The sequence below is a fragment of the Bubalus bubalis genome, chromosome X, assembly GCF_019923935.1.
Source record: "Bubalus bubalis isolate 160015118507 breed Murrah chromosome X, NDDB_SH_1, whole genome shotgun sequence".
Taxonomy (NCBI): Eukaryota; Metazoa; Chordata; class Mammalia; order Artiodactyla; family Bovidae; genus Bubalus; species Bubalus bubalis.
In genome coordinates this window covers 22873691-22898456 of record NC_059181.1, presented here as the reverse complement: position 1 = coordinate 22898456, position 24766 = coordinate 22873691, and the positions used below count along the sequence as shown (strand labels likewise).

The following is a 24766-nucleotide window of genomic DNA, read 5'->3' as shown; positions in this document are numbered from 1 at the left end:
AAAAGCTGAGAAGCTTAGCAGAAGCAATGACTCATAGTCTGAGGAGCTGAGCAGTGCTTCCAATAGTCCCAAAGGGATGGGAGAAATTAAGAGTTTAGGGTCCACCAAGGAAAAGGGACCCTGATAAATACTCCATGTTTTCAGCTAGAATCTCTGAAGGGCCTTATCTTAGGAATAAGGATGAATCAGAAATGAATAAGCACTCAGAAAGACTTACTCTCCGCTTCAAATCAGTTTAATCCCTGATTACATTAAGGAGAATTGCCTCTTTCAGTTGCCAGCCTGAAACTAAAGTAAAACAATTCTATAAGAAAACAATACATTACAGAGAATCAAATAATCTCTATAATTTTTCATATATATGTCAAACATTCCATCAAAAATTATTAGGAGAATTCTGGCTGAGATGGACTAAGAAGGTTGAATTTACCCTCCCATCTGAAACAACCAAAAGATGAAAAAATACATGAAACACTGGGTTACAAGACACTGGACATTAGGTGACAGATGACAGTGATGGAGAGAGCTGGAAAATGAACAAGGTGAACACTAGGAGCACCCCACATTACAGCCTTGGGTGCCCAGGTCATGGGGCAGGGAAGGGGAACTCAGAAATAGCCCAGTGACCTCCCCAAGCAGAAGAGACAGAGCTGAAAATCTGAGGAGATCAAAATGGCTAGAATCTTCAGGAATGAGTTTCCAAGAGGAGAGACCCGCAGAGAGAGAAGTCCAGTTTCTCTGCAGAGGGCCTCCCTTGAGTATTCAGCAGAGTACTAATCAACACAGGCATGTCAGGAAACTGCCCAAGGCCAGGGAAAGAATCAAATGAAGAGATTAGAGGGAACAGGACTCAGAGTTAACACAGGGCCAAGAATACTGCGTGTTCCCACTAACCGGACTGGACAACCTCAAAATTCACAGGGAATTTGGCAGAGTACTCAGAAGAATCTGAGGTCAGTTGAGGGGATAATTAACCCTAGACTAAACACTGCTCTGATCCTGTCTAACAAATCTTAAAAACAAGACCTGAAAGGATCAAATTGTTTCCAAGGAGCTATGTCACAGAATAAAGCTTAAGAATGTTTATAGGAATACAAAATTATCCATCACTCAACAAGGTAAAATGCACAATGTCTGGTGTCCAATTAAAAAAATTACTAGACATGCAAAGGAGGGGGGGAGATCAATCAATCAAACAAACCCCAAAATGACACAGATGCCAGAATTAGTAGACAAGACCATTAAAAAGGGTTAAAAGGTATTTCCTGTCCTCAGAAGTTATGACGTGGAAGATATGTATTAAAAAAAAAAGACTCAAATTGAGCTTTAAGAAATAAAAATTATAATGTCAGACATGAAATTACACTGGACAGGATTTATAGTGATCAGTAATAGCCAAAAGTTTTCCAAATATAATGGAAACTATAAACTCACAGATCTAAGAAGCTCAGTGAATCCCAAACACAAGAAACATGAAGAAAACTACACCAAGGTACATCACAATCATATCGCCCAAAGCTAGTGATAAAGAGAAAATCTTAAAAGCAGCCAGACAATTTTAAAAAATGTTACTTAACAGAAGAACATCATATTTCTCTTTGGAACAATGCAAACAGTAAAGATACATCTTTAGAATATTAAAAGAAAAAAAGTAAACCGAGAATTCTATACCAAGTGAAAATATCTTGCAAAAATGAAGGGAAGTAAAGACTTTTTCAGATTTACAAAAGCTGAAAGAAGTCATCACACAATGGGGAAACAACAGTCTTTTCCAATACCAAAGGAAAACTGAATATCCACATGCAAAAGAATGAAATTGGACCTGTATCTTATACCATACACAAAAATTAACTTGAAATGGATTAAAGATTTAAATGTAAGGCCTGAAATCATGAAACTCCAAGAAGAAAACATCGGGGAAAATCTCTTTGTCATTGGTCTTTGGAATGATTTTTTGGCTATAATACCAAAAGCACAGGCAAAAATAAACAAGTGAGACGATGTTATACTAAAAAGGTCCTGTACAGTAAAGAGTATCATCAACAAAATGCTGCTGCCTATGGAATAGGAGAAAATATTTGTAAACCGTATAACTGATAAGAGTTAATATCTAGTATATATAAGAAATCCATACAACTCAATAGCAAAATAGCCAATAACCCAATTTAAAAGTGGATAAAAATCTGAACAGACATTTTTTTCAAAGACGACACAAATGACTAATGGATTCATAAAAAAGTGCTCAACATCACAAATCATCAGGGAAATGCACATCAAAACCACAGTGAAATATCACTCACACATTAGAATGGCTGTTGACCAAAAGGACAAAATACAATAAGTGTTGGCAAGGAGAAAAGGAAGAAATGGGAACCTTTGTACTTTCCTGGTGGGGATACAATTTGGTGCAGACGTTATGGAAAACAGTACAGATGTTTTTCAAAAAATGAAAGCTAGAACTACCATATGACCCAGCAATCCCACTTCTGTGTATAAAACTAAAGGAAACAAAATGGATAAATGGATAATGAATATATGTGATATGTACACATAAAGGAATATTACTGACTTTAAAAAGAAGGAAATCCTGCCATTTGCAACAATATGGGTCAACTTGGAGGACATTATGCTAAGTGAAATAAGCCAGACACAAAAAACAAATACTGCAAAATCTCACTTATATGTAGAATTTAAAAAACTCAAATTCATAAAAGCAGAAAGCAGAGTGGTAATTGCCAAGAGCTAAGGGTAGGAGAAATAGAGAGATGTTAGTCATAGGGTGCAAAGTTTCAGATATGCAAGATGAATAAGCTCTGAAGATCTAATGTGTAGCATGGTGACTAAAAGTAGAGCAACCATATAATATAGCAATCCCACTCCTATCCAGAAAAGATGAAAACTATAATTCAAAAAGATACATGCACTCTATGTTCATAGCAGCACTATTTACAATAGCCAGGACATGAAAGCAACCTAAATGTTGATTAAGAGTGGAATGGATAAGAAGATGTGGTACATATATACAATGAAATATTACTCAGTCATAAAAAGAATGCTATTTGCAGCAACATGGATAAACCTAGAGATTGTCATACTTAGTGAAGGAAGTCAGAGTAAGACAAATTGTACAACATCACTCATATGTGGAATCTAAAATATGATACAAATGAATTTACAAAAAAGAAACAGGCTCACAAATTTAGAAAACAAATTTATGGTTACCAACAGGGAAAGTGGGGGAGGGAAGGGAAGAATTGGGAGTTTGGGATTAGCAGAGGCAAGCTAGTACAGATAGGATGGATAAATAACAAGGTCCAACAGAAGCGTAAGATATTAAGAGGTGGCAAGAATACACAGAAGAACTGTACAAAAAAGATCTTCACGACCCAGATAATCACGATGGTGTGATCACTCACCTAGAGCCAGACATCCTGGAATGTGAAGTCAAGTGAGCCTTAGAAAGCATCACTATGAACAAAGCTAGTGGAGGTGATGGAATTCCAGTTGAGCTATTCCAAATCCTGAAAGATGATGCTGTGAAAGTGCTGCACTCAATATGCCAGCAAATTTGGAAAACTCAGCAGTGGCCACAGGATTGGAAAAGGTCAGTTTTCATTCCAATCCCTAAGAAAGGCAATGCCAAAGAATGCTCAAACTATCGCACAACTGCACTCATCTCAAGGCAATGGCACCCCACTCCAGTACTCCTGCCTGGAAAATCCCATGGACGGAGGAGCCTGGTAGGCTGCAGTCCATGGGGTCACTACGAGTCGGATACGACTGAGCGACTTCACTTTCACTTTTCACTTTCATGCATTGGAGAAGGAAATGGCAACCCACTCCAGTGTTCCTGCCTGGAGAATTCCAGGGACGGGGGAGCCTGGTGGGCTGCCGTCTATGGGGTCGCACAGAGTTGGACACGACTGAAGTGACTTAGCAGCAGCAGCACACACTAGTAAAGTAATGCTCAAAATTCTCCAAGCCAGGCTTCAGCAGTACATGAACCGTGAACTTCCAGATGTTCAAGCTGGTTTTAGAAAAGGCAGAGGAACCAGAGATCAAATTGCCAACATCCGCTGGATCATCGAAAAAGCAAGAGAGTTCCAGAAAAACATCTATTTCTGCTTTATTGACTATGCCAAAGCCTTTGACTGTGTGGATCACAATAAACTGTGGAAAATTCTTCAAGAGATGGGAATACCAGACCACCTGACCTGCCTCTTGAGAAACCTATATGCAGGTCAGGAAGCAACAGTTAGAACCGGACATGGAACAACAGACTGGTTCCAATTAGGAAAAGGAGTACGTCAAGGCTGTATATTGTTGCCCTGCTCATTTAACTTATATGCAGAGTACATCATGAGAAACGCTGGGCTGGAAGAAGCACAAGCTGGAATCAAGATTGCCGGGAGAAATATCAATAACCTCAGATATGCAGATGACACCACCCTTATGGCAGAAAGTGAAGAGGAACTAAAAAGCCTCTTGATGAAAGTGAAAGTGGAGAGTGAAAAAGTTGGCTTAAAGCTCAACATTCAGAAAACGAAGATCATGGCATCTGGTCCCATCACTTCATGGGAAATAGATGGGGAAACAGTGGAAACAGTGAGAGACTTTATTTTTGGGGGCTCCAAAATCACTGCAGATGGTGACTGCAGCCATGAAATTAAAAGACGCTTACTCCTTGGAAGAAAAGTTATGACCAACCTAGATAGCATATTGAAAAGCAGAGACATTACCTTGCCAACAAAAGTTCGTCTAGTCAAGGCTATGGTTTTTCCTGTGGTCATGTATGGATGTGAGAGTTGGACTGTGAAGAAAGCTGAGCACCGAAGAATTGATGCTTTTGAACTGTGGTGTTGGAGAAGACTCCTGAGAGGCCCTTCAACTGCAAGGAGATCCAACCAGTCCAATCTAAAGGAGATCAGTCCTGGGTGTTCTTTGGAAGGAATGATGCTAAAGCTGAAACTCCAGTACTTTGGCCACCTCATGCGAAGAGTTGACTCATTGGAAAAGACTCTGATGCTGGGAGGGATTGGGGGCAGGAGGAGAAGGGGACGACAGAGGATGAGATGGCTGGATGGCATCACCAACTCGATGGACGTGAGTTTGAGTGAACTCCGGGAGTTGGTGATGGACAGGGAGACCTGGCATGCTGCGATGCATGGGGTCGCAAAGAGTCGGACACGACTGAGCGACTGAACTGACTGATTGTATAGCACGGGCTTCCCTGGTGACTCAGAGGGTAAAGTGTCTGCCTGTAGTGCAGGAGACCTGGGTTCGATCCCTGGGTCAGGAAGATCCCCTGGAGAAGGAAATGGCAACCCACTCCAGTATTCTTGCCTGGAGAATCCCATGGACAGAGGAGCTTGGTAGTCTATAGTCCACGGGGTCGCAGAGTCGGACACAACTGAGCGACTTCACTTGACTATTGTATAGCACAGGGAACTATATTCAATATCTTGTAATAAACTACAATGGAAAAGAATCTGAAAAAGAATATATATATATATATCTATATATATATATATCTGAATCACTCTGCTGTACACCAGAAACTAGCACAACAATGAATATCAATTATACTTTGATTTTTTTAAATTAGAAGAAAAAAGAAATTTAAAAAATTTAATGGGCAAACTGCATTAATAGACACTAAAACAAAGAAGATATATGGATGGTAAATGAGCATATGAAAAGATGGCCAAAGTTACTAGTCATTAGGGAACTGTACATTAAAATCTCAATGAGATAGCATTACAAACTTAATAGAAACTAAAACAAAAAAATTAAACTTACAATACCAAGTACTGACAAGCACACAGGACAAATGGAAGTCTCATACATTGCTGATAGTTATACAGAATAGTACAGCCACTCCAGGAAATGTTTTGACAGTTTCTTATAAAGTAAAACATACACTTACCACATTACCCAGGTATCTCACTCCTAGGAAACCACCTTACATAAATGAAAACTTATGTTCACAAAAACGTGAATGTCTATAGCAACTCAAATCATAATTGCAACCCAAATGATCTTCAATGGGTGAATGAATAAACAATTGTGGTACAGCCGTATAATGGAATGCTACTGAGCAATTAACAAACTATTACATGGATGAGTTCCAATGGCACTATACTGTGTGAAAGAAGCCACTTTCAAAAGTTATATATTGCAAGACACCTTTTCTATGGAATTTTGGAAAAGAGATTATAGAAGATTGTTGGTTGCCATGGATTAGGGATGTGATGAGGGTAGGATGTGAAGGGGCAGGTTGAGGGAGATTTTTAGGATGATGGAATTTTTATGCAATCAGTTTGTGGCAGGGGTTATAGAAACACATATATTTGTTAAAACTCATGGAACTGTACACCAAAAACAAAAAAGGAATCATTTTTACTTTATGTTAATTTCTAAAGCTCATAAACTTCTATACCAGAAAGTCAACTGCACTGTGTTATTTTAAAATAAAATGAAATTTCAAAAAAGAAAAAAAATTAATACCAATACATAAGCAATACATAACTAAAATGGGGACAATTTTTAAAAGAATGATCATAAGTCTTGGTGAGGATGTGAGGCAACCAGAACTCTTAATACTGCTAGTGGAATTTAAAATGATACAACTACATTGGAAAAAAGTTTGTGTCTAAATGTTAAACTTAGACTATACAAACCACTCACTCCATTTACCCAAAAGAAATGAAAACTTATATCCACACAAATACATAAATGTTCATGCCAGTTTAATTTGTAATAGCCTAAAACTGCAAACAATCCAATTATCCATCAATAGGTGAATGTATAAAAATATTGTGGTATATCCATACAATGGAATAACACTCAGCAATGAAAAGGAATGAACTATTAGCACATGTGCAAATATGGAGGAAATTCAAAATAATCATGCTGAGTGAAAGAAACAAAAGAAAGCAAAGAAAGAAGGAAGGAAAGAAAGAAAAGAAAAAGAATAGCAGGGTTAAGAGCAGACTATATGCAGCCATTGATCACTTAGGAAGGCTTTCTTATCTCTCCATGCTATTCTTTGGAACTCTGCAATTCCGATGGGTATATCTTTCCTTTTCCCCTTTGCCTTTAGCTTCTCTCCTTTTCTCAGCTATTTGTAAGGGCTTCCCAGACAACCATTTTGCCTTTTTGCAATTATTTTTCTTAGGGATGGTCTTGATCTCTGCCTCCTGTACAATGTCACAAACCTCCGTCCATAGTTCTTCAGGCATTCTATCAGATCTAATCCCTTGAATCTATTTGTCACTTCCACTGTAAAGGATTTGATTTAGGTCATACCTGAATGGTCTAGTGGTTTTCCCTACTTTCTTCAATTACTTTGCTGACAAAGGTCTGTCTAGTCAAAGCTATGGTTTTTCCAGTAGTGATGTATGGATGTGAGAGTTGGACCATAAAGAAAGCTGAGCACCAAAGAATTGATGCTTTTGAATTGTGGTGCTAGAGCAGACTCTTAAGAGTCCCTTGGACTGCAAGGAAATCAAACCAGTCAATCTAAAAGGAAATCAGTCCTGAATATTCATTGGAAGGACTGATGCTGAAGCTGAAGCTGAAGCTCCAATACTTTGGCCACCTGATGTGAAGAACTGACTCATTGTAAAAGACCCTGATGCTGGGAAAGATTGAAGGCAGGAGGAGAAGGGGATGACAGAGGATGAGATGGTTGGATGACATCACCGACTCGACGGACATGAGTTTGAATAATCTCTGGGAGTTGGTGATAGACAGGGAAGCCTGGTGTGCTGCAGTCCATGGGGTCACAAAGAGTCGGACATGACTGAGCGACTGAACTGAACTGAACTGATATGCAGCCAATGATAGAATTACTGAACTGGAAGGTAGGTCACAAGAAACTACCCAAAAATGAAGCATGGAGAGATTTAAAGGATGAAAAATGTATTTTTAAAAGTATGAGACACGGAATACAATATAGAGACCTAAAATAGATCTTAGTGGACTCCCAGAAAGAGAGGAGAGAGAGAATGAAGAAGCTACATTTGAAGAGAGAACAGAAGTCATTAATTTCTGGTTTCAAGAAAACCAACAAATCCTAAGCAAGAAAAATCAAAAGAAATTCACACCCAGACATATCACGGCAGCATTACAGGGGTGGGGAAAGCACACACAAGGGAAAAAACTAATCACTTGCCAAAGAGCTATAGTTAGATCAGTAGCTGACTTCTCAATGAGAACAACGGAATCCAGAAAACACTATAATGAAAATAACTGCCAACATAGTATTCTAGAGTTTACAACACACCGAGAATTAAAATATATGACAACAGTCATGGGGCAACTAAGCCCATGTGCCTTAACTACTGAGTCTGTGCCCTAGGGGCTAGGAGCCCCAACTACTGAGCCCACGTTCCCATGGGCCTAGAGCCCATGATCTAGAACAAGAGAAGCCACCTCAGTGAGAAGCCCATGCACCCCAACTAGAGAGTAGCCCCTGCTCACCACAACTAGAGAAAACCTGTGCCAGCAACAAAGACCCAGCACAGCCAAATAAATAAAATTATAATAAATAAATGATACAAATGAACCTATTTACAAGACAGAAATTGAGTCACAGATCTAGAAAACAGACTTATGTTTACTAAGGGGGATAACCTGGGAGGCTGGGATTGACATATACTGACTTCTATATATAAAAGATAACTAATAAGAACCTACTATATAGCACAGGGAACTCTATTTGGTGCCCTGTAATGACCTATATCAGGAGAAGGCAATGGCACCCCACTCCAGTACTCTTGCCTGGAAAATCCCATGGATGGAGGACCCTGGTAGGCTGCAATCCATGGGGTCGCTAAGAGTCGGATACGACTGAGCGACTTCACTTTCACTAATGACCTGTATCGGAATGGAGTCTAAAAGAGAGTAGATACATGTATATGTATGGGTGATTCACTTGGCTGTACAGCAGAAACACACACTGTAAACCAACTATAATAAAAAGCCAGTTTTAAAAAAGTAAATAAAAAGTCCTCATCACAAGAAAAAAAATTGTTCTTGTAACTATATATGGTGACAGATGTTGTTAACTAGACTTGTGGTGATCATTTCACAGTATATACAAATACTGAATCATTATGTTAAATGCCTGAAACTAATATCATGTTATATGTCAACTGCATCTCAATAAAATATTTAAAAATTTTTTTCCAGAAAAACATATATATGACAACAGTAGCATTTAAGTTAGGAAGACTAATCTATAGTCCTTACATTCTCTCAGAGAAGTATAAAAGTACCAATTAACATTTGACTTTGATAAGTTAAGAAGTCATATTATAATGTACAGGGTAACAATTATTAAAACAGCAAAATAAATTTCTTTTATTTGCAGACCAACAGAAGGGGAAAAGTGAAGCAGGAAAAAACAATAAATCCAAAATAAAGCAATTAAATAGGTAAAAGGTAAATACGCATCTAAATTTACTCAACAATCACTAAAAGTGCGAAAACCAGGTCTTCTGTGCCCAAGCATGTGATGCAATATGAAGAACCACCTATTAAGTATTCCTGCCAAAAACCTGAATATGAATCTAATCAAGGCTTCAGATCTAACTACTCATTTGCAAGAAATAAGAGCAACAGAAGAACAAGTTAAATGACATCAAGAGGAAGCAACCAGCCAAATGCAGTCTGTGAGACATTCCATATAACAAATGACCTGATTTCTCTGAAAAATTAATTCTGTAAAAATGGGTGGCTGAGTGGGTGAAGAACTCTTAAAGAATAAAAGAGTCAATTAGGGAAATTTGGATATGGATTGGGTAATATAAGATACGCAATTATTGTAAATGGTGATGGCATAGTAGTTACATTTTTTAAATGCCATCTGCTTGAGAAGCATACTTGGGTATTTATCAGTGAAGCTACATGATATCTAGAATTTCTTTAAAATACTGCAGCATAAAATGGGATGGGAGGCATAGATGAAGGAGATTGGCAAAATGTTGATAATTATTGAATATGGATAATGGGTAAATGGGGGTCCATTATCCTATCCTGACTGCTTTTGTTTATACTTGAATTTTTATAAGAAAAATATTAAAAATGTACAGGTTAATGTACAGACAAATACAAAATATTTATCACTGATAAATATCATGAATATTTTAAAATTTTCTTATGTACTACTTACAAGAGATTAATTTTAAAGCATGATGACACCATAAGGCTATAAGTAAAAATATTTTTTAAAAAAAGGAAAATGTTAAGAATGATACATTTGTAAGTACATAATAAGCTCCCCAAATTTATATTATATGGTCATTGCAAAGAACCAAGAAACTCAAGACATCCTTGAAGAAGAATAAAATGGGTAGACTTTCCCTAAGAAATATAACAATTATTCTTGATACTCCCCTGGTGGTCCAGTGGCTAAGAATCGTGCTCACAATGCAGGTGGCCCAGGTTTCATCCCTGGTCAGGGAACTAGATCCCACATGCTACAACTAAGATCCCGAATGCCATTACTAAGATGTGGTACAGTCAAATAAATAAATAAATAAATTTTTAAAAAGAAATATAAGAATTATTCTTAAACTATAGTAAGTCATGGGACTAGTATCCAGAGAACATAAAAACTCTTTCAACTCAATAATAGAAAGACAGACAACCCAATTTTAAATGAGCAAAGGATTTAATAGACATTTCTCCAAAGAAGGCATACACATGGCCAGTAAGCATATGAAAAGTGTTCAACATCCTTAGTCATTAAATGAAAGTCACTCAGTCGTGTCCAACTCTTTGCGACCCCATGGACTATACAGTCCATGGAATTCTCCAGGCCAGAATACTGGAGTGGGTAGCCTTTCCCTTCTCTAGGGGATCTTTCCAACCCAGGGATTGAATCCAGGTCTCCTGCATTGCAGGCAGATTCTTTACCAGGTGAGCCAAAAGGGAAGCTCAATAATGTATTAAGTAAGTATGCTATTTACCCCATTAAATTTTAATAAAGTAGAATTAACCCACTGAAATAATGTTCTAATAATGAAATAATGTTCTAATGTCACAGTAAGTTGGAAATTGCATTCCTTAGTCATTAGGGAAACACAAATCAAAACCACAATGAGATAAGACTTCACATCCACTAAGATAACTATAATCAAAACAACAGCCAATAACAAGTGTAGGCAACAAAGTAGAGAAATTGGCACCCTCATAACGCTACTGATGGGAATGTAAAATCATGCAACTGCTTTGGAAAATAGTCTGGCAGTTGGTCAAAATATTAAACATAGAATTATTATATGATCTAGTAATTCTACTCTTAAGTATACATACCCAAGAGAAATGAAAATACACGTACGTGCAAAAACTTGTGCACAAAAGCTTATTGCAGCATTATTCGTAATAGCCAAAATGTAGTAAGCCAGAAAGAGAAAGACAAATACCATATGATATACCAATAGAATCTAAAATACAACGTGAATGAACAAAACAGACTCACAGACATAGGGAACAGACTTCTGGCTGCCCAGGGGGAGGCAGGGTAGGGGACAGATGGATTGGGAGTTTGGGATTAACAGATGCAAACTGCTATATATAAGATGGATAAACAACAAGATACCACAGTATAGCACAGGGAACTATATTTAATATCCTGTGATAAACCATAATGGAAAAGAATATGAAAAAGAATATATATATGTATGTATAACTGAATCGCTTTGCTGTATAGCAGAAATTAACATAACATTGTAAATCAACTATACTTCAATAAAATAAAAAAAAACAAAATAGCCAAAAAGTGGAAGAAATCAATTGTCCATTAACTGATTAATGGATAAACAGATGTGGTATATCCATACAATGGAATATTATTCTATCATAAAAAGAATGAATTACGGATACATACCACAATATGGGGGGCTTCCCAGGTGGCTCAGTGGGTAAAGAATCCACCTGCAATACAGGAGACTCAGGAGATCTGGGTTCAATCCCTGGGTCAGGAAGATCCCCTGGAGGAGGGCATGGCAACCCACTCCAGTATTTCTGCCTGGAGAGTCCCATGGACAGAGGAGTCTGGTGGGCTACAGTTCATGGGGTCACAAAGAGTCAAACATGACTGAAGTGACTAATCACACTCGCATGTACTACAATATGGATGACCTTTGAAAACACTATGCTAAGTGAAAGATGCCAGTCAAAAAGAGCACATATCATATGATTCCATTTATTTGAAATTACCAGAGTAGCAAATCTATAGAGACTGAAAGTAGACCAATGGTTGCCAGAGGCTAGGAGGAGAGGGGGACCAGGGAGTAACTGCTAGTGGGTACAAGATTCCTTTTGGGGTGATGAAATATTCTAAACTTAGATCATGGTGATGGTTGCAAAACTCTTTCATTATACTAAAAGCACACAATTGTGTATTTTAAATGGATGGATTTTATAGTATGTGAATTATACCTTAATAAAGATGCTTTTTAAAAAGTATAGTAATTCAAACAGGGTGGTATAGTTGCAGAAAAAGACAAATGACAAATGGAACAACACAGAACACCTAGAAACAGACTCATATACATAGGAATATTTTCAGCTGGCTCTGAAAATCAGTGAAGACAGTACTGGCTTTTCAATAAAGAGTTGAACTTGTATCCATTTGAAATCGAAAAAATTTAAATTGGATGCCTAATTCTTAGGCATATATATTCTAGAACTGACTCTGTAGATTAAAGACTTAGTTGCGATAAGTCAAACTACAAAGCTTTTGAAGATAACATCAGAGAGTATCTTCATTAGAGTAGGGAAGGGAAGGCTTTCCTAAGACACATGAAGCACTAAACATAATGAAAATACTTCAATTTTGGTTCTTTAAAATGAAGACTTATGTTCATTAAACACAGCAATAAAAAGAGTAAAATGGCAAGCCATAGAGGAAGAGAAGATACATGCAGAGACTGCTAAATTACATATAACTGGCAAAGGACTAATATCAACAAAGAAAAGGTAAACAATCCAACCAAAATGGGCAAAAAAAAAAAATCTATACGGGCTTTCACAGAAGAAACACAAATGATCAGTAAGTGTGTGAAAAGATGCTCAATATTATTCATATTTAGGGATATGTTAAAGCCTCAATGTAATTTTTTTTTTTTTACATGTACAAAGTTGGCAAGACTTGAAAGTCTGAGAATATGCTTTGGTGAGAATGGGTAGCAGTGGGACTTCTCATACATTGCTGCACCTGTCAGAGTGTAAATGGGTTCATTTTGAAACAAAGCTTGGCATTCCATGTTAAATTTGAATAATGTGAGAAAACACATTCAGAAATAACAGCTATGTCTGCAACAATAAATGCTCTCTTTGCTAGCTTAACAAGATTTATAATATACTGAGAAAGAAGGATATGGAGAATTCTTATCTAGCACCATCTATAGGCTAAGCATTAAGACCTTTTCACATGCTTCTTAAAGTTGAAGCAAAAGGGGTACCCAGACTGCTGTTATTCTATGACAGGAAACTTCTGGCTGAAGTTCCTTCTACCACACAAAAATAACTCAGAAGCACTGTTAGTCCATGAGGACAAGCTACACATTTACAAATATCACCACTCTCTTGCTTTGCTCTTCAAGCGACATAGGTTTCAAACATTTAAATTTTTCAGTACAATACAATCACATGCTGGGATGTGAAATTAAAGAGATTCTTCAGTTGAAGACAGACTTGACCCATCACCAAGAAAGTGTTCAACAAATAACTTCCAGACATGATTAAAACAGCACACACACACATGATGTATCTTGTTGAGATTTCTGAATTCCAAAGATATTTTAAAAATCATATGAATTTTAGAAAACAAAGGAAACATATAAAAAAGAGAACCAGTGAAATAACATCTATCAACAGTGAAAGATTTATAACCTCCCAACTAAGGGACTGTGACCAAAAGTTTATACCTCCCAACTAACACATTAGTTGGGAAGGCAAAAGTAGATATATTGGGGTAGTCAAGGCCTCAGAAAGAATATAAGACACCCACATATCAGGCATGAGGGAATAAACATTTGGTATGCATCAATCAAACAACAATTTATTCAGCACAGAGATGTCAAATGGGGAGAGATAAAATGAATAAGAAACAACAGTAGAAATAAATCTTGCAATATATGCTTACATATAAATAGAGTATGATAACGTGACTGAGGATTTATAATACAAGCAATAAGAAAGGATTGTTGAAATAGAAAACACGTATCGGACAAAGCAGAATTCAAGATCACACACTAAAAAGGATAAAAACAGATGCTCTATACAATCATAAAGAACATATGTCATACATCTATGTAACAGAAATGTACAAATGCCAAATACATAATGCAAAACTTGAAATACAAGGAAATTGAATAAAACACCAATATGATGGGAGATTTTAATATTTTTTCAAAAATTTAAAAATCAGATAGTTAAAACAGTATAATATATATTTGAAATTATAATGAAGTCCAACTTTATCTATAAATTTATATCAGAAATGGAAAAATATACATTGTACTAATTTTCCTGTACTGTATGTTCCCCCTAAAAAAACTTATTATGCCTTGCCCAAAAAGAAAACTATAAAATTCCAAAAAATGTAGAGGATATTTGGGACACAGTATGAGCCCAAACCAATAAAACTAGTGATCAACACTAGAAAGGAGATATTACCAGAAATGCAAGAGAATAAAATAATTATAAGAGACTACTACATACATCTTTATGGTAATAAATAGAAAAATCTAGAAAAGTGGTCCTTAACCATGGCTACACATTGTCATCAATTGAGGAACTTGAAAATTACTGATGCCTAAGTCCCTCCGCCTACTCAAGGCTATGGTTTTTCCAGTGGTCATGTATGGATGTGAGAGTTGGACTGTGAAGAAAGCTGAGCGCCGAATTGATGCTTTTGAACCATGGTGTTGTAGAAGACTCTTGAGAGTCCCTTGGACTGCAAGGAGATCCAACCAGTCCATTCTAAAGATCAGTCCTGGGTGTTCTTTGGAAGGAAGATGCTAAAGCTGAAACTCCAGTACTTTAGCCACCTCATGCGAAGAGTTGACTCATTGGAAAAGACTCTGATGCTGGGAGGGATTGGGGGCAGGAGGAGAAGGGGACGACAGAGGATGAGATGGCTGGATGGTGTCACTGACTCGATGGACGTGAGTCTGAGTGAACTCTGGGAGTTGGTGATGGACAGGGAGGCCTGGCGTGCTGCAATTCATGGGGTTGCAAAGAGTCGGACACGACTGAGCAACTGAACTGAACTGAAGTCCCTCCCAGAGATTCCAATTTAATCGGTCTAGAGTGTTGCCTGGGCACTGGGTGGGACAAAGGCTGCCTCATGTGATTCTGATGTTTGACCAAAATTGAGAACCACTGAATTCATAGTGGGCTTGGACCATATGGTCCATGAACCAGCATCACTATCTCCACGGAGCATGCAAGAAATGCAGAATCTTGGACCCCACATCAGGCCCACAGAATTAGAATAAGCATTTTCACAACCTCCCTCAGGTGATATGAATGCACATTAATGTTTGCAGAGTACTGATTTAGAAGAAATGGATGATTTCCCATGGAAATACAGATATCAAAATTCATTTAAGAAGAAAAGTTGGTGGGCCAGTTAAAGTAGAAGAGATCATTAAAGTAAAAACCTACCATTTTACAAACAGGCAGCAGACCCAAATGCTTTCACAACTGACTTCTATCGAGATTATAGAAAAGTTTCCAAGTTTATCTTATGGACTTAGTTTTACATTAACATTTAAACCTGATGACAACAGTACAAAACAAGGAAACACCAAAATTATGAACACAGATACAAAAATTATTTTAAAAAATACTAGCCAATTTTAAGTAACAATATATTTAAAGAACAATAGAAATTTCCTAAGTAGGGTACTTTTATCCTAGAAATGCAAATTTGGTTTAACTTTAGGAAACCTATCAATGTAATTCAGTATACTTCATAACATCAACAAATAAACAGAAAATCAAGTAACTATCAATATGTGGCTAAAAGACATTTGATAACATTAGTTATTCCTAATAAAGTCTCTAAGTAAAATAATAGTGGAAGGAAACTAACTTTGATAAACATGTTTTCCAAAACCAACATTATACTAAGTGGTTAAATGCTGGACTGTTGCCATTAAAAGCAGGAGTAACACAGAAATGTCTGCTGTAATATATATAGTATTCAGCATTGTTTTAGAGGTTCTAGCTCACATAAAATAGAAAATGGAAATAATTGACATCTTTTTGCAATATGACTGCAAACATAGAAATTCAAGACTACTAAAACAAATTAGAATTGAGACTGTCATGTGGTAAAGTAGCTAGGTCTATGAAAAATATATAAAGATCAATAGATGCTTTAATAGTATCTAAGTTGACTAAACTATGGTGGGTACAATCTCTGGCAAGTTTTTCAGCTGTTAAAGAGAATGAGATAGAGCTCAGTCTATTTTCCCAAAGGGACAGATATATTATGTGACTTATAGAGATGCACAGTCTTATTTTGGTCAAAAAAAAATTTACATTCCTCCAAACGTCCTCTTGCTCTGTTTACATATTTACCTTTGTACAGTTTTGTATGAGCATGAAGGGAAGGCATATAGTCTATTAACTATGATTACCTCAAGAAAATTGGCTTGAAGGAAGTGTAGAGATGACATCATTAAGCTGCCTTTATACTTATTTTGTACTGTATGGCATGTTACAGTAACATGCGTTTTATAACTTAAAAATGTAACAAAACTAAAACTCAATACAGATTTTCTTTTCTCTGTGCTCTGTCTTCCTCGTGGCGCACAGGCTCTAGAGTGCGCTGGCTCAGCAGTTGCGCTGCACCGGCCCTAGCGCACTTCCATGGTGGCTCAGAGTAAAGAATCTGCCTGCAATGCGGGAAACCTGGGTTCGATCCCTGGGTCAGGAAGATCCCCTGGAGGAGAGCATGGCAACCCACTCCATTATTCTTGCCTGGAGAACCCCCATGGACAGAGGAACCTGGTGGGCTACAGTCCATGGGGTCGCAAAGAGTCAGATACGACTGACGACATGGCCCTAGAGCACGCAGGCTCAGTTGCCCCCAGGACATGTGGATGTTAGTTCCCTGACCAGGGACTGAACCTTCACCTGCACTGAACATAGATTCTTAAACACTGGATCACCAGGGAAATCACACAGTAAAGATTCCTTTAAAGGATGTTCTGGGTGGGACTTCCCAGGTGGCTCAGTGTAAAGAATCTGCCTGCCAATGCAGGAGACTGCAGGTTCAATCCCTGTGTGGAGAAGATCCCCTGGAGAAGGAAATGGCAACCCACTCCAGCATTCTTGCCTGGGAAATCCCAAGGACAGAGCAGCCTGGCAGGCTACAGTCCACGGGGTCGCAAGAGTTGGACACAATTGAAGCAACTAAACCACCACCACCAATGTTCTGGGTAATAGGATAAGAGGGAAAGGCATTTTACTTTCTTCTCTGTACCATTCTGAATTTTCCATAGTCTCTCCAAAAAGAATGTGCATTAAAAAAAATCTTTTAAGTCAAACAAGTTACAGAAATACTTGATGTTTGAAAAGAAAATCGCTAAACATGCAACAGAATCAATGCTGTGGTTACAAAACCCAAGATTTATGCGTTATCAACTGAGATTGGAAGAAAACAAACAGCCCTTTAATAAAGCAAGTGTATTGTGCGTCACATACAATAAAAATAACTTGCAAGATATCCATCTTTGTATAGTTTAATACATGTTCCCTTTAAAAGCTATTGTTTTTTTCTGAAGAAAAATTGAAGCATACCGGCCTGGGAGAAATAGGAACTAAATGTTTGAAAGTCTGTCACAACTACCTCAAGAGAGGAAAAACCAACAGGAATATGCGAGGCCAAAAGCAAAGATCTCTGCTAGTGGGCTAATGCCAGAGGGCAACCCAGAATTGGAATAACCCTTACTTTATGAGAATGGCTTAAGGGAACTTTTCTTTGCTTCCCCTGAGGGTGGGGAAGATGGTTGTTCCATTTCTTTGGTAGAGGACTAAGCCGTCTCTCTATAGCTCAGAGGGTAAGGTGAATCCCACACTTTCAAGTGACTGGCTGCATTATTCAAGGCCTAGACTGGATGGAGGAAAAGATTCGGCCTCTGGGTCTCTCAATCCAGCTTTACGATATGAAGCCACATACCCAGTGTGGGTGGTTTCTTATGTCTATTTTCAATGTGATTAGAACCTCCCAAACTCCATCAGATAGCTTTGGAATACCTCCCCTCATTTCAGAGCTCAGGCAAAGGGAAATGGGTTCTGCATTTAAAGTCAAACACAAGCATGAAAGAAAAACAGAAATTGGCCTCTCTTGAAAAGTAAATTATAGGTCTAGCTAACTATTCCACTTGTGTCAATGGGTTTAGCTATTTCTGAGTAATTCACATCATCAGTGAACAAAGACCATCCCGAAGTACTATGTAGGTTTTCTGTGGTGAACTTCCCTTGTGGCTCTGTGGTATCAGCACATCACTACAACGCCAAATCCTTTGTGTTCACCAGTATCAGCAACACAAGTAACCTGAGACCAAGAGAATAGGAAAAATCAAGGAAAATAATTCTTGATTTTTTTCACTTTGACCTCAAACTTGGTTGACTGAGAATTTCCGTCAGAGGCCATGAAAAAGATTCTGAAGTCTGAGCAGGTGCAGATGCTATATCTAGGTATAACAGTGATACTTTCATCGGGCCTAGAAGTGATGAACTATTGAAGGAGTCACATTACTTCCATCTGGTACTGTGTTGGGAATTTATTAACTGTGTGATTTAAGCCTCGTGTCCAGGTATGTGTGTGTGTAGACCTTGTCTACAGGCAACACTCCACTAGAGTAACTTAAAAATAGGAATTTATTTACAATAGCAAAGGTGTCAAAAATAACAGGAACAATATATAACAAATCCAAGAGTTATTTTATGAAAAAGGCAAACAGTACATACACAAAAGATAAAACAAAATCCAAAAGGGCAAACTTAATGTGACCTTAACAGCTGCATATGTGGCAAAATGGTTTTTCAGATATGAATTACTTAAGTACTGCTGGGCCAATTCAACACACACTTTTTTCAGCCTTTTTTACTTGCTGAACCTTCCTCTGAATTCTATTTACTTTTGAGGAATGTAACTTTGGGGAGACCATACAAGATTTATGAAGTACATACAGGATATTTACATGTATACTAAAAGATAGACTTACTGACAGGCTCACATTTCAAAAGGGGTATAAAGTGGTATGAAAGTGAATGTATAAACTGAGTCCCATTTCACCATCACTGCTTCCTTCTAGGGCATGTGTGTGTGTTGTCTGCTACATAAAATTAATGCACCAGTAATCTTTATAAAGTTCCTCAAGTGCTCTAAAGCAGTGCTTCCCAAACTTGAGCATGCATCAAAGTCATATGTTAAGACATGTTAAAACACAGGTCACTGACTGGGTCCCACACCCAGTTTCTGATTCAATCTAGGGTGGGGCTGAGAATTTGCATCTTTTTAACAAAGTCCAGGTAATAATGCCACCACCGCTACCAGGCCACACTTTCAAAACCACTGCCCTGTACTATCACCCTTGTAAGATTTCAACTACTCATAAAGCTTTTCCTTACATGAATCCTAGAATTTGTGAGAAATAAAGGAAATTGTTAATACTGAGGTTCCCAGAGAAGAGAGCAATACATTGTCTGTGGTTGGGATCAGACAAGTAAGATGTTATCCATCAGGGGTTCTATTGTGATTGTTTTTCAGCATGGCGTGGTTTTGTCTTTTTTATGGCTCTAGACAGTGACATTCACCTATCTTCTTAATCATTTACCTCAAATTTTGATTAGTGTTTCAACTATTAGAGAAACACTTGTTCCAACAGTTACATAACTGTAAGATCTCATCTTTAAAAATCAAAGATGACTCAAATCTGTTTTATTTTCTTCTGACTCCTGATAACTTTTACCTGACTTCTGATTTTTATTATAACAATGACCGTTCTCTAGGATGTTAATGTCTACTAAAGCCTTCCAACTGTGTACAAAGGGGTAACTCTAGGGCAGGGATTCTGCTGTGGAGGTGCGGACAACCCCACTGACTAAATGTGCTATTGGACTGATGCTGAAGTAAACTGTAAGTGCTCTCAAAAACCATTTTGTGCATGGGGAAATTTATCTTGGGGGAATTAGAGATGCTAATAAAACAAATCCTTTATGAAGATAAAAGTAAATAAGAATTTCAAGGACATGCTCATCAAAGGACTTCCCAATCACCTCTTAACTTCTCTGAAATGTTACTTGCAAATTTGCAGAACTGAAATATTAGTAGTATTTAAATCCAAGTCACAAAATTCAAAGCGATCAAGCATTGTGCATTCTGCTGCGGCATGTAAGGAATTAAGAAATGGGGAAAGGAAAATAATCCACTGCTTTTGATGTTTATTGGGTTTACAAAAACTGTACATTTTTTTTTTTCCTTAAGAAAAAGCATTAACTTAGTACTGGTATCAAATAGACTAAACATTAACAGGAAAATATTCTGATTTTTATTTTTGCACGTTATTCTCAAGTACACAATTACAATAATGTCACACATCCCTATATGATTTTCTTTTTATGTATTTTACTTTTTTTACAAAGTGTACAGAGGGAGGGACATACAATATTTAATAGGATATTTCTACAGAACAATAACTTATATTATGTCCTTGTAAAAATCTGTACCTCTTTAAAACATTTAACTGAAACATCCTTTTAGCTTTGCTAATCAAAATCGTTTTAAGAATTAAAACTAGGTTGTAACTAATGTCAGTACATAACAGTGACTACGATTTCAGTTTCTCTTTATACAGACAAATACACTTTATCATATTCACTTGACCAAACCCTTAAATACCTTTTAAAGGTTTCAATATTGTGCTTTAAAAAGAAAAGAACGGTGTATGATTCCAGACCGTGTAAGAGAAATATAAAGTGTGTAAATTGTTGTGTTCTTTATCTTTCAGTTAGTTTAAAAAAATATAAATGACCAATTATATTTTCTGTATTAATTTTTACAGGATGTTTTAAAATTAACAAATTTCTACTTTAAGTGTTTTCTTTTACATTATTTGTGGGAAAAATAGAAATTAAGGGAGATTTTAAAGGTTCTCACAAAAAAACAGACAGAGCTTTCAACTGTACTGCAGGGCAATGAATCACGAAATTGTTAGTTACTTAAAAAAAAAAAGCACGTTACGGGGGGCAAAAGGGCACAGGCATTTCTATGCCTTGGCTTTCACTGGCATTCAAAGATGGTGTTTGTACCAGCCTAAAGCACTTGATTTAGAAATGGACCAATCAGTCTAGCACTTCAGAGGCTTGCCAAAACACTATTAGATTTCTAACCCTAAAAATATAACTCTTGCAAAGACGTATCAATGGCAAAGACAAAGATGAAAGCTAAAAACCTAATAGCACAAAGGGGATAGAGCACCATAATGAAGTGGCAAGGCAGCTAACAAGTGGGGAAAGAATTCCAAAATCTCCCACAATGTGCCAGATACTCATGTGTCAACAGCCAATGTACTAAGGATTCGCTCAGTCGTGTCCGACTCCTTGCGACCCTGTGGACTGTAGCCCACCAGGCTCCTCCGTCCATGGGATTCTCCAGGCAAGAGTACTGGAGTGGGTTGCCATTTCCTTCTCCAGGGGATCTTCCCGACCCAGGGATCTAACCCAGGTCTCCTGCATTGCAGGAAGACGCTTTAACCTCTGAGCCACCAGGGAAGTGAGACCCCAAAACCTATTTTCTGTTCTCCAAAATTCACCTTAACCAAATTCTAAGTAACCAAGTACATTCTATGTATTTATGACCTGAATCATATCTATTTGTTAAAAAAAAGTTAACTGCTAAAGAAAAACACAACTGTGAAAGACTTGGTGATATTCCAAATAAGGCCTCAAAATTTTCTCATGCACTGAGAATACACCTTTACCTTCTAATCAAAGCCAACGTGAGTGTTACGTTTTTGAAAGGCTGCTAGCTGTAACGGAGAAGTAATGAGCAGTCTCAACTTGCCAAGTGGAAGTCGTAATTAGCACCCATTCTGTGGTACATGGAACCGCTGCTTCCTTAGTCCCCTCACTTGGTGACACAGAGTCCCCTCACGGGCTTCTCAGAGAGAACTGAGGGAGTATATATCTGGATACTCATTAGCTTTTCAGAAAAATATAAAGGCATGAAGCTGAAGTTATATGAAAACATTCTATGTAGAAACATCTTAAGTTCTATTTTTCAGTTACCAAAGATATTTAAAAGAAAATACCTTTACTCTTTAAAAATACTAGTGTCCTTATTTTCCTTCTAATTCTTCACCTGAGTAGTCTCTCCAAAGAGCATGATTTACAAAATGCTCTCTCATGCATCCCTGCATCTTTCATGTTATTGTAAATTTAATACTTTTCATTATTATAGATTTTAAACAACTACTAATTGGGATTGTGTGTATAAATATGTAAAATAAGCAATACACACGATACACATGATACATGTCATATATATGTGCATATACATAAGTCAGGGTACATTTACATATATAAAGTTGCAAAAGATCCTATGAGCCACGAATTACCTCTAGGAGATTCCAAATGCAGTCCTCAGTAAGTCTCATTTGTAGCACACAATCATTCCAACACAAAGCAGCACAGACAAAATACAACAGGATCAGGCAAAAATTTTCAGTAAAGTTTTCTAAAAGTTTGCTATGCTGACAAAAGGTGTAAATACTCCAAAGAAAGCACCCCCCTGAAAGGATATTTTGTCTGCTGAACAAAACGAAAGGTAAACCCGAACCCAGCCACTGCTCTTCACTCAGCAATGCCAGGGACGCAAAAGCTCGAATGAAAACTTTCATTGTCACGTGGTCTGAAAATATTAAACAAGAAGAGTAAATGACTTCCATGTTAGGATAATTAGACCTGACCGTAAAATCTCCCGTTTATGTTAGTAGATGTCTCTGACAATTTTATTGTGAGAAATTTATGGGAAAAAATAAGTCAACATGAGTACTTTCAGAGTTACCAATCTAAAATTACGTCAACTTTAAGTTAAATGGTCTTAGAAGAGTACCATCAAGGTAAGCAAGGTAAATATTTAAATAAATATAAAACTTCTAAGATAGAAAAATTCAGTATAGAATCAGGGAGTACTTTATTAAAAGCAACTTGCTTGTTGCTGCTTTTCCCCATTTATTAAACAAACTGAATAGAATTCAGAACACACTATTGAACAAAATGTAAAAAAAAAAAGTCAACTAAAAGCAATAAATCTGTTTGTACACAGCATAAATCAATATACAGTATTGTATGTGAACGAGACTGACTGGCTTTTAAAATGATTTTTCTGCTTCAAAGCCAACATCTCTACAAAAGTCTGCCGAAGTATTATTAGGGCAGGCCAACTTCTTTATGATGTCGCATTATGTGCTGGTTCTTTTCGGAAGGTCTTCGGAACCCTTTCTTGCAGTACTCACAACGGTGAGGGTAGTCTTTTGTATGAATGGAAATAACGTGCCGTTTAAAGCCTGAGGCATCTGTAGTGCTATACTCACAGTACTCACACTGATACACTTTCCTGCCACTGTGTGTCTTCATATGCTTTTTAAGCTCATTCTGTTGCCTAAATCCCTTTCTACATCTCTTACACCTAAACGGAAGATCTTTTGTGTGAACTGAGAGAATATGGCGACTTAGAACAAACGGATCTGCAATCTTAAAGTCACAATGTCTACACTGGTGCATTTTTTTACCCTTGTGGGCAGCCACATGTTTCTTGAGTTCTGAAGGCCTATGAAAGCCTTTATCACACATGTCACACTTATGGGGATAGTCCTTTGTGTGAACTGAAATTATGTGTCGTTTCAAATCGCTTGAGTTCGAACTCTTGTGGTCACAATGCAAACACTGGTGTGTTTTGCTTTCTTGGTGGATAAGAGCATGTTGCTGGACCTCTTTGGTATCTGAGAAAGTCAGAAGACAAATGTCACACTTGAATGGCATCTCTTTACTATGCTTAGTTTTTACATGCGTTTTCAAGTTAGAAGAGTCTGCAGACCTATATTCGCAGTACTGGCATTGGTACGGCTTCTCGCCAGTATGGATTCGCATGTGCTTTTTGAGCTCTGATGGATGACGAAAACCTTTACCACACTCCACGCATATATGAGGAAAGTTCTTGCTATGGACCGCCAAAAGGTGGCGATTCAGTAACCCTTGTTCAGCTGTCTCGTATTCACAGAATTTACATTTATGCATTTTGTTAGCTCCTTTTTCCTTATGCACCATTTTATGAGTAAACAAAGCCCCAGCATGAGAGAAATGCTTTCCGCACTCATCGCATTCAATGGCCTTCTCCGCCTTGCTGGTAAGCTTGTGGCTCTCCAGGTGGTTGTGTAAACTTATCTTCTTGTTGGTAGTGTAATCACAGTCAGTACAGCGGTACTTCTTCTTGGTAAGGTGTTCAGGATGGTTTTTCATGTGCCTTTTCAAAAAACCTCTCGACTTAAACTTTTTCCCACAAATCATGCAAGGATAGACAGTCAAGGGATGTCCATCAGGGCCAATAATTATTGCTAAGAAAGGAAAAGAAAGCAGCATGAGTGATCAAACCAAGTTCTGTTTTGGTTTCTTCAAGAATTTAAAGTGTGTGTTCTGAACATTATTGGGCAAGTACTCCTATGTTAGGCTA

At 37.5% G+C, this 24766-nt stretch overlaps 1 protein-coding gene across 1 annotated transcript in view; it reads right to left on the bottom strand.

Annotated features, from left to right (window-relative positions):
* Positions 1–18894: 18894 nt before the first annotated feature.
* ZFX (zinc finger protein X-linked) overlaps positions 18895–24766 on the bottom strand; it is a 41671-nt gene continuing 35799 nt past the window's right edge. The window contains 1 exon segment of the mRNA XM_025276806.3: positions 18895–24650. Within this exon segment, the coding sequence (XP_025132591.2) occupies positions 23467–24650 (1184 nt within the window). The 3' untranslated portion in view covers positions 18895–23466.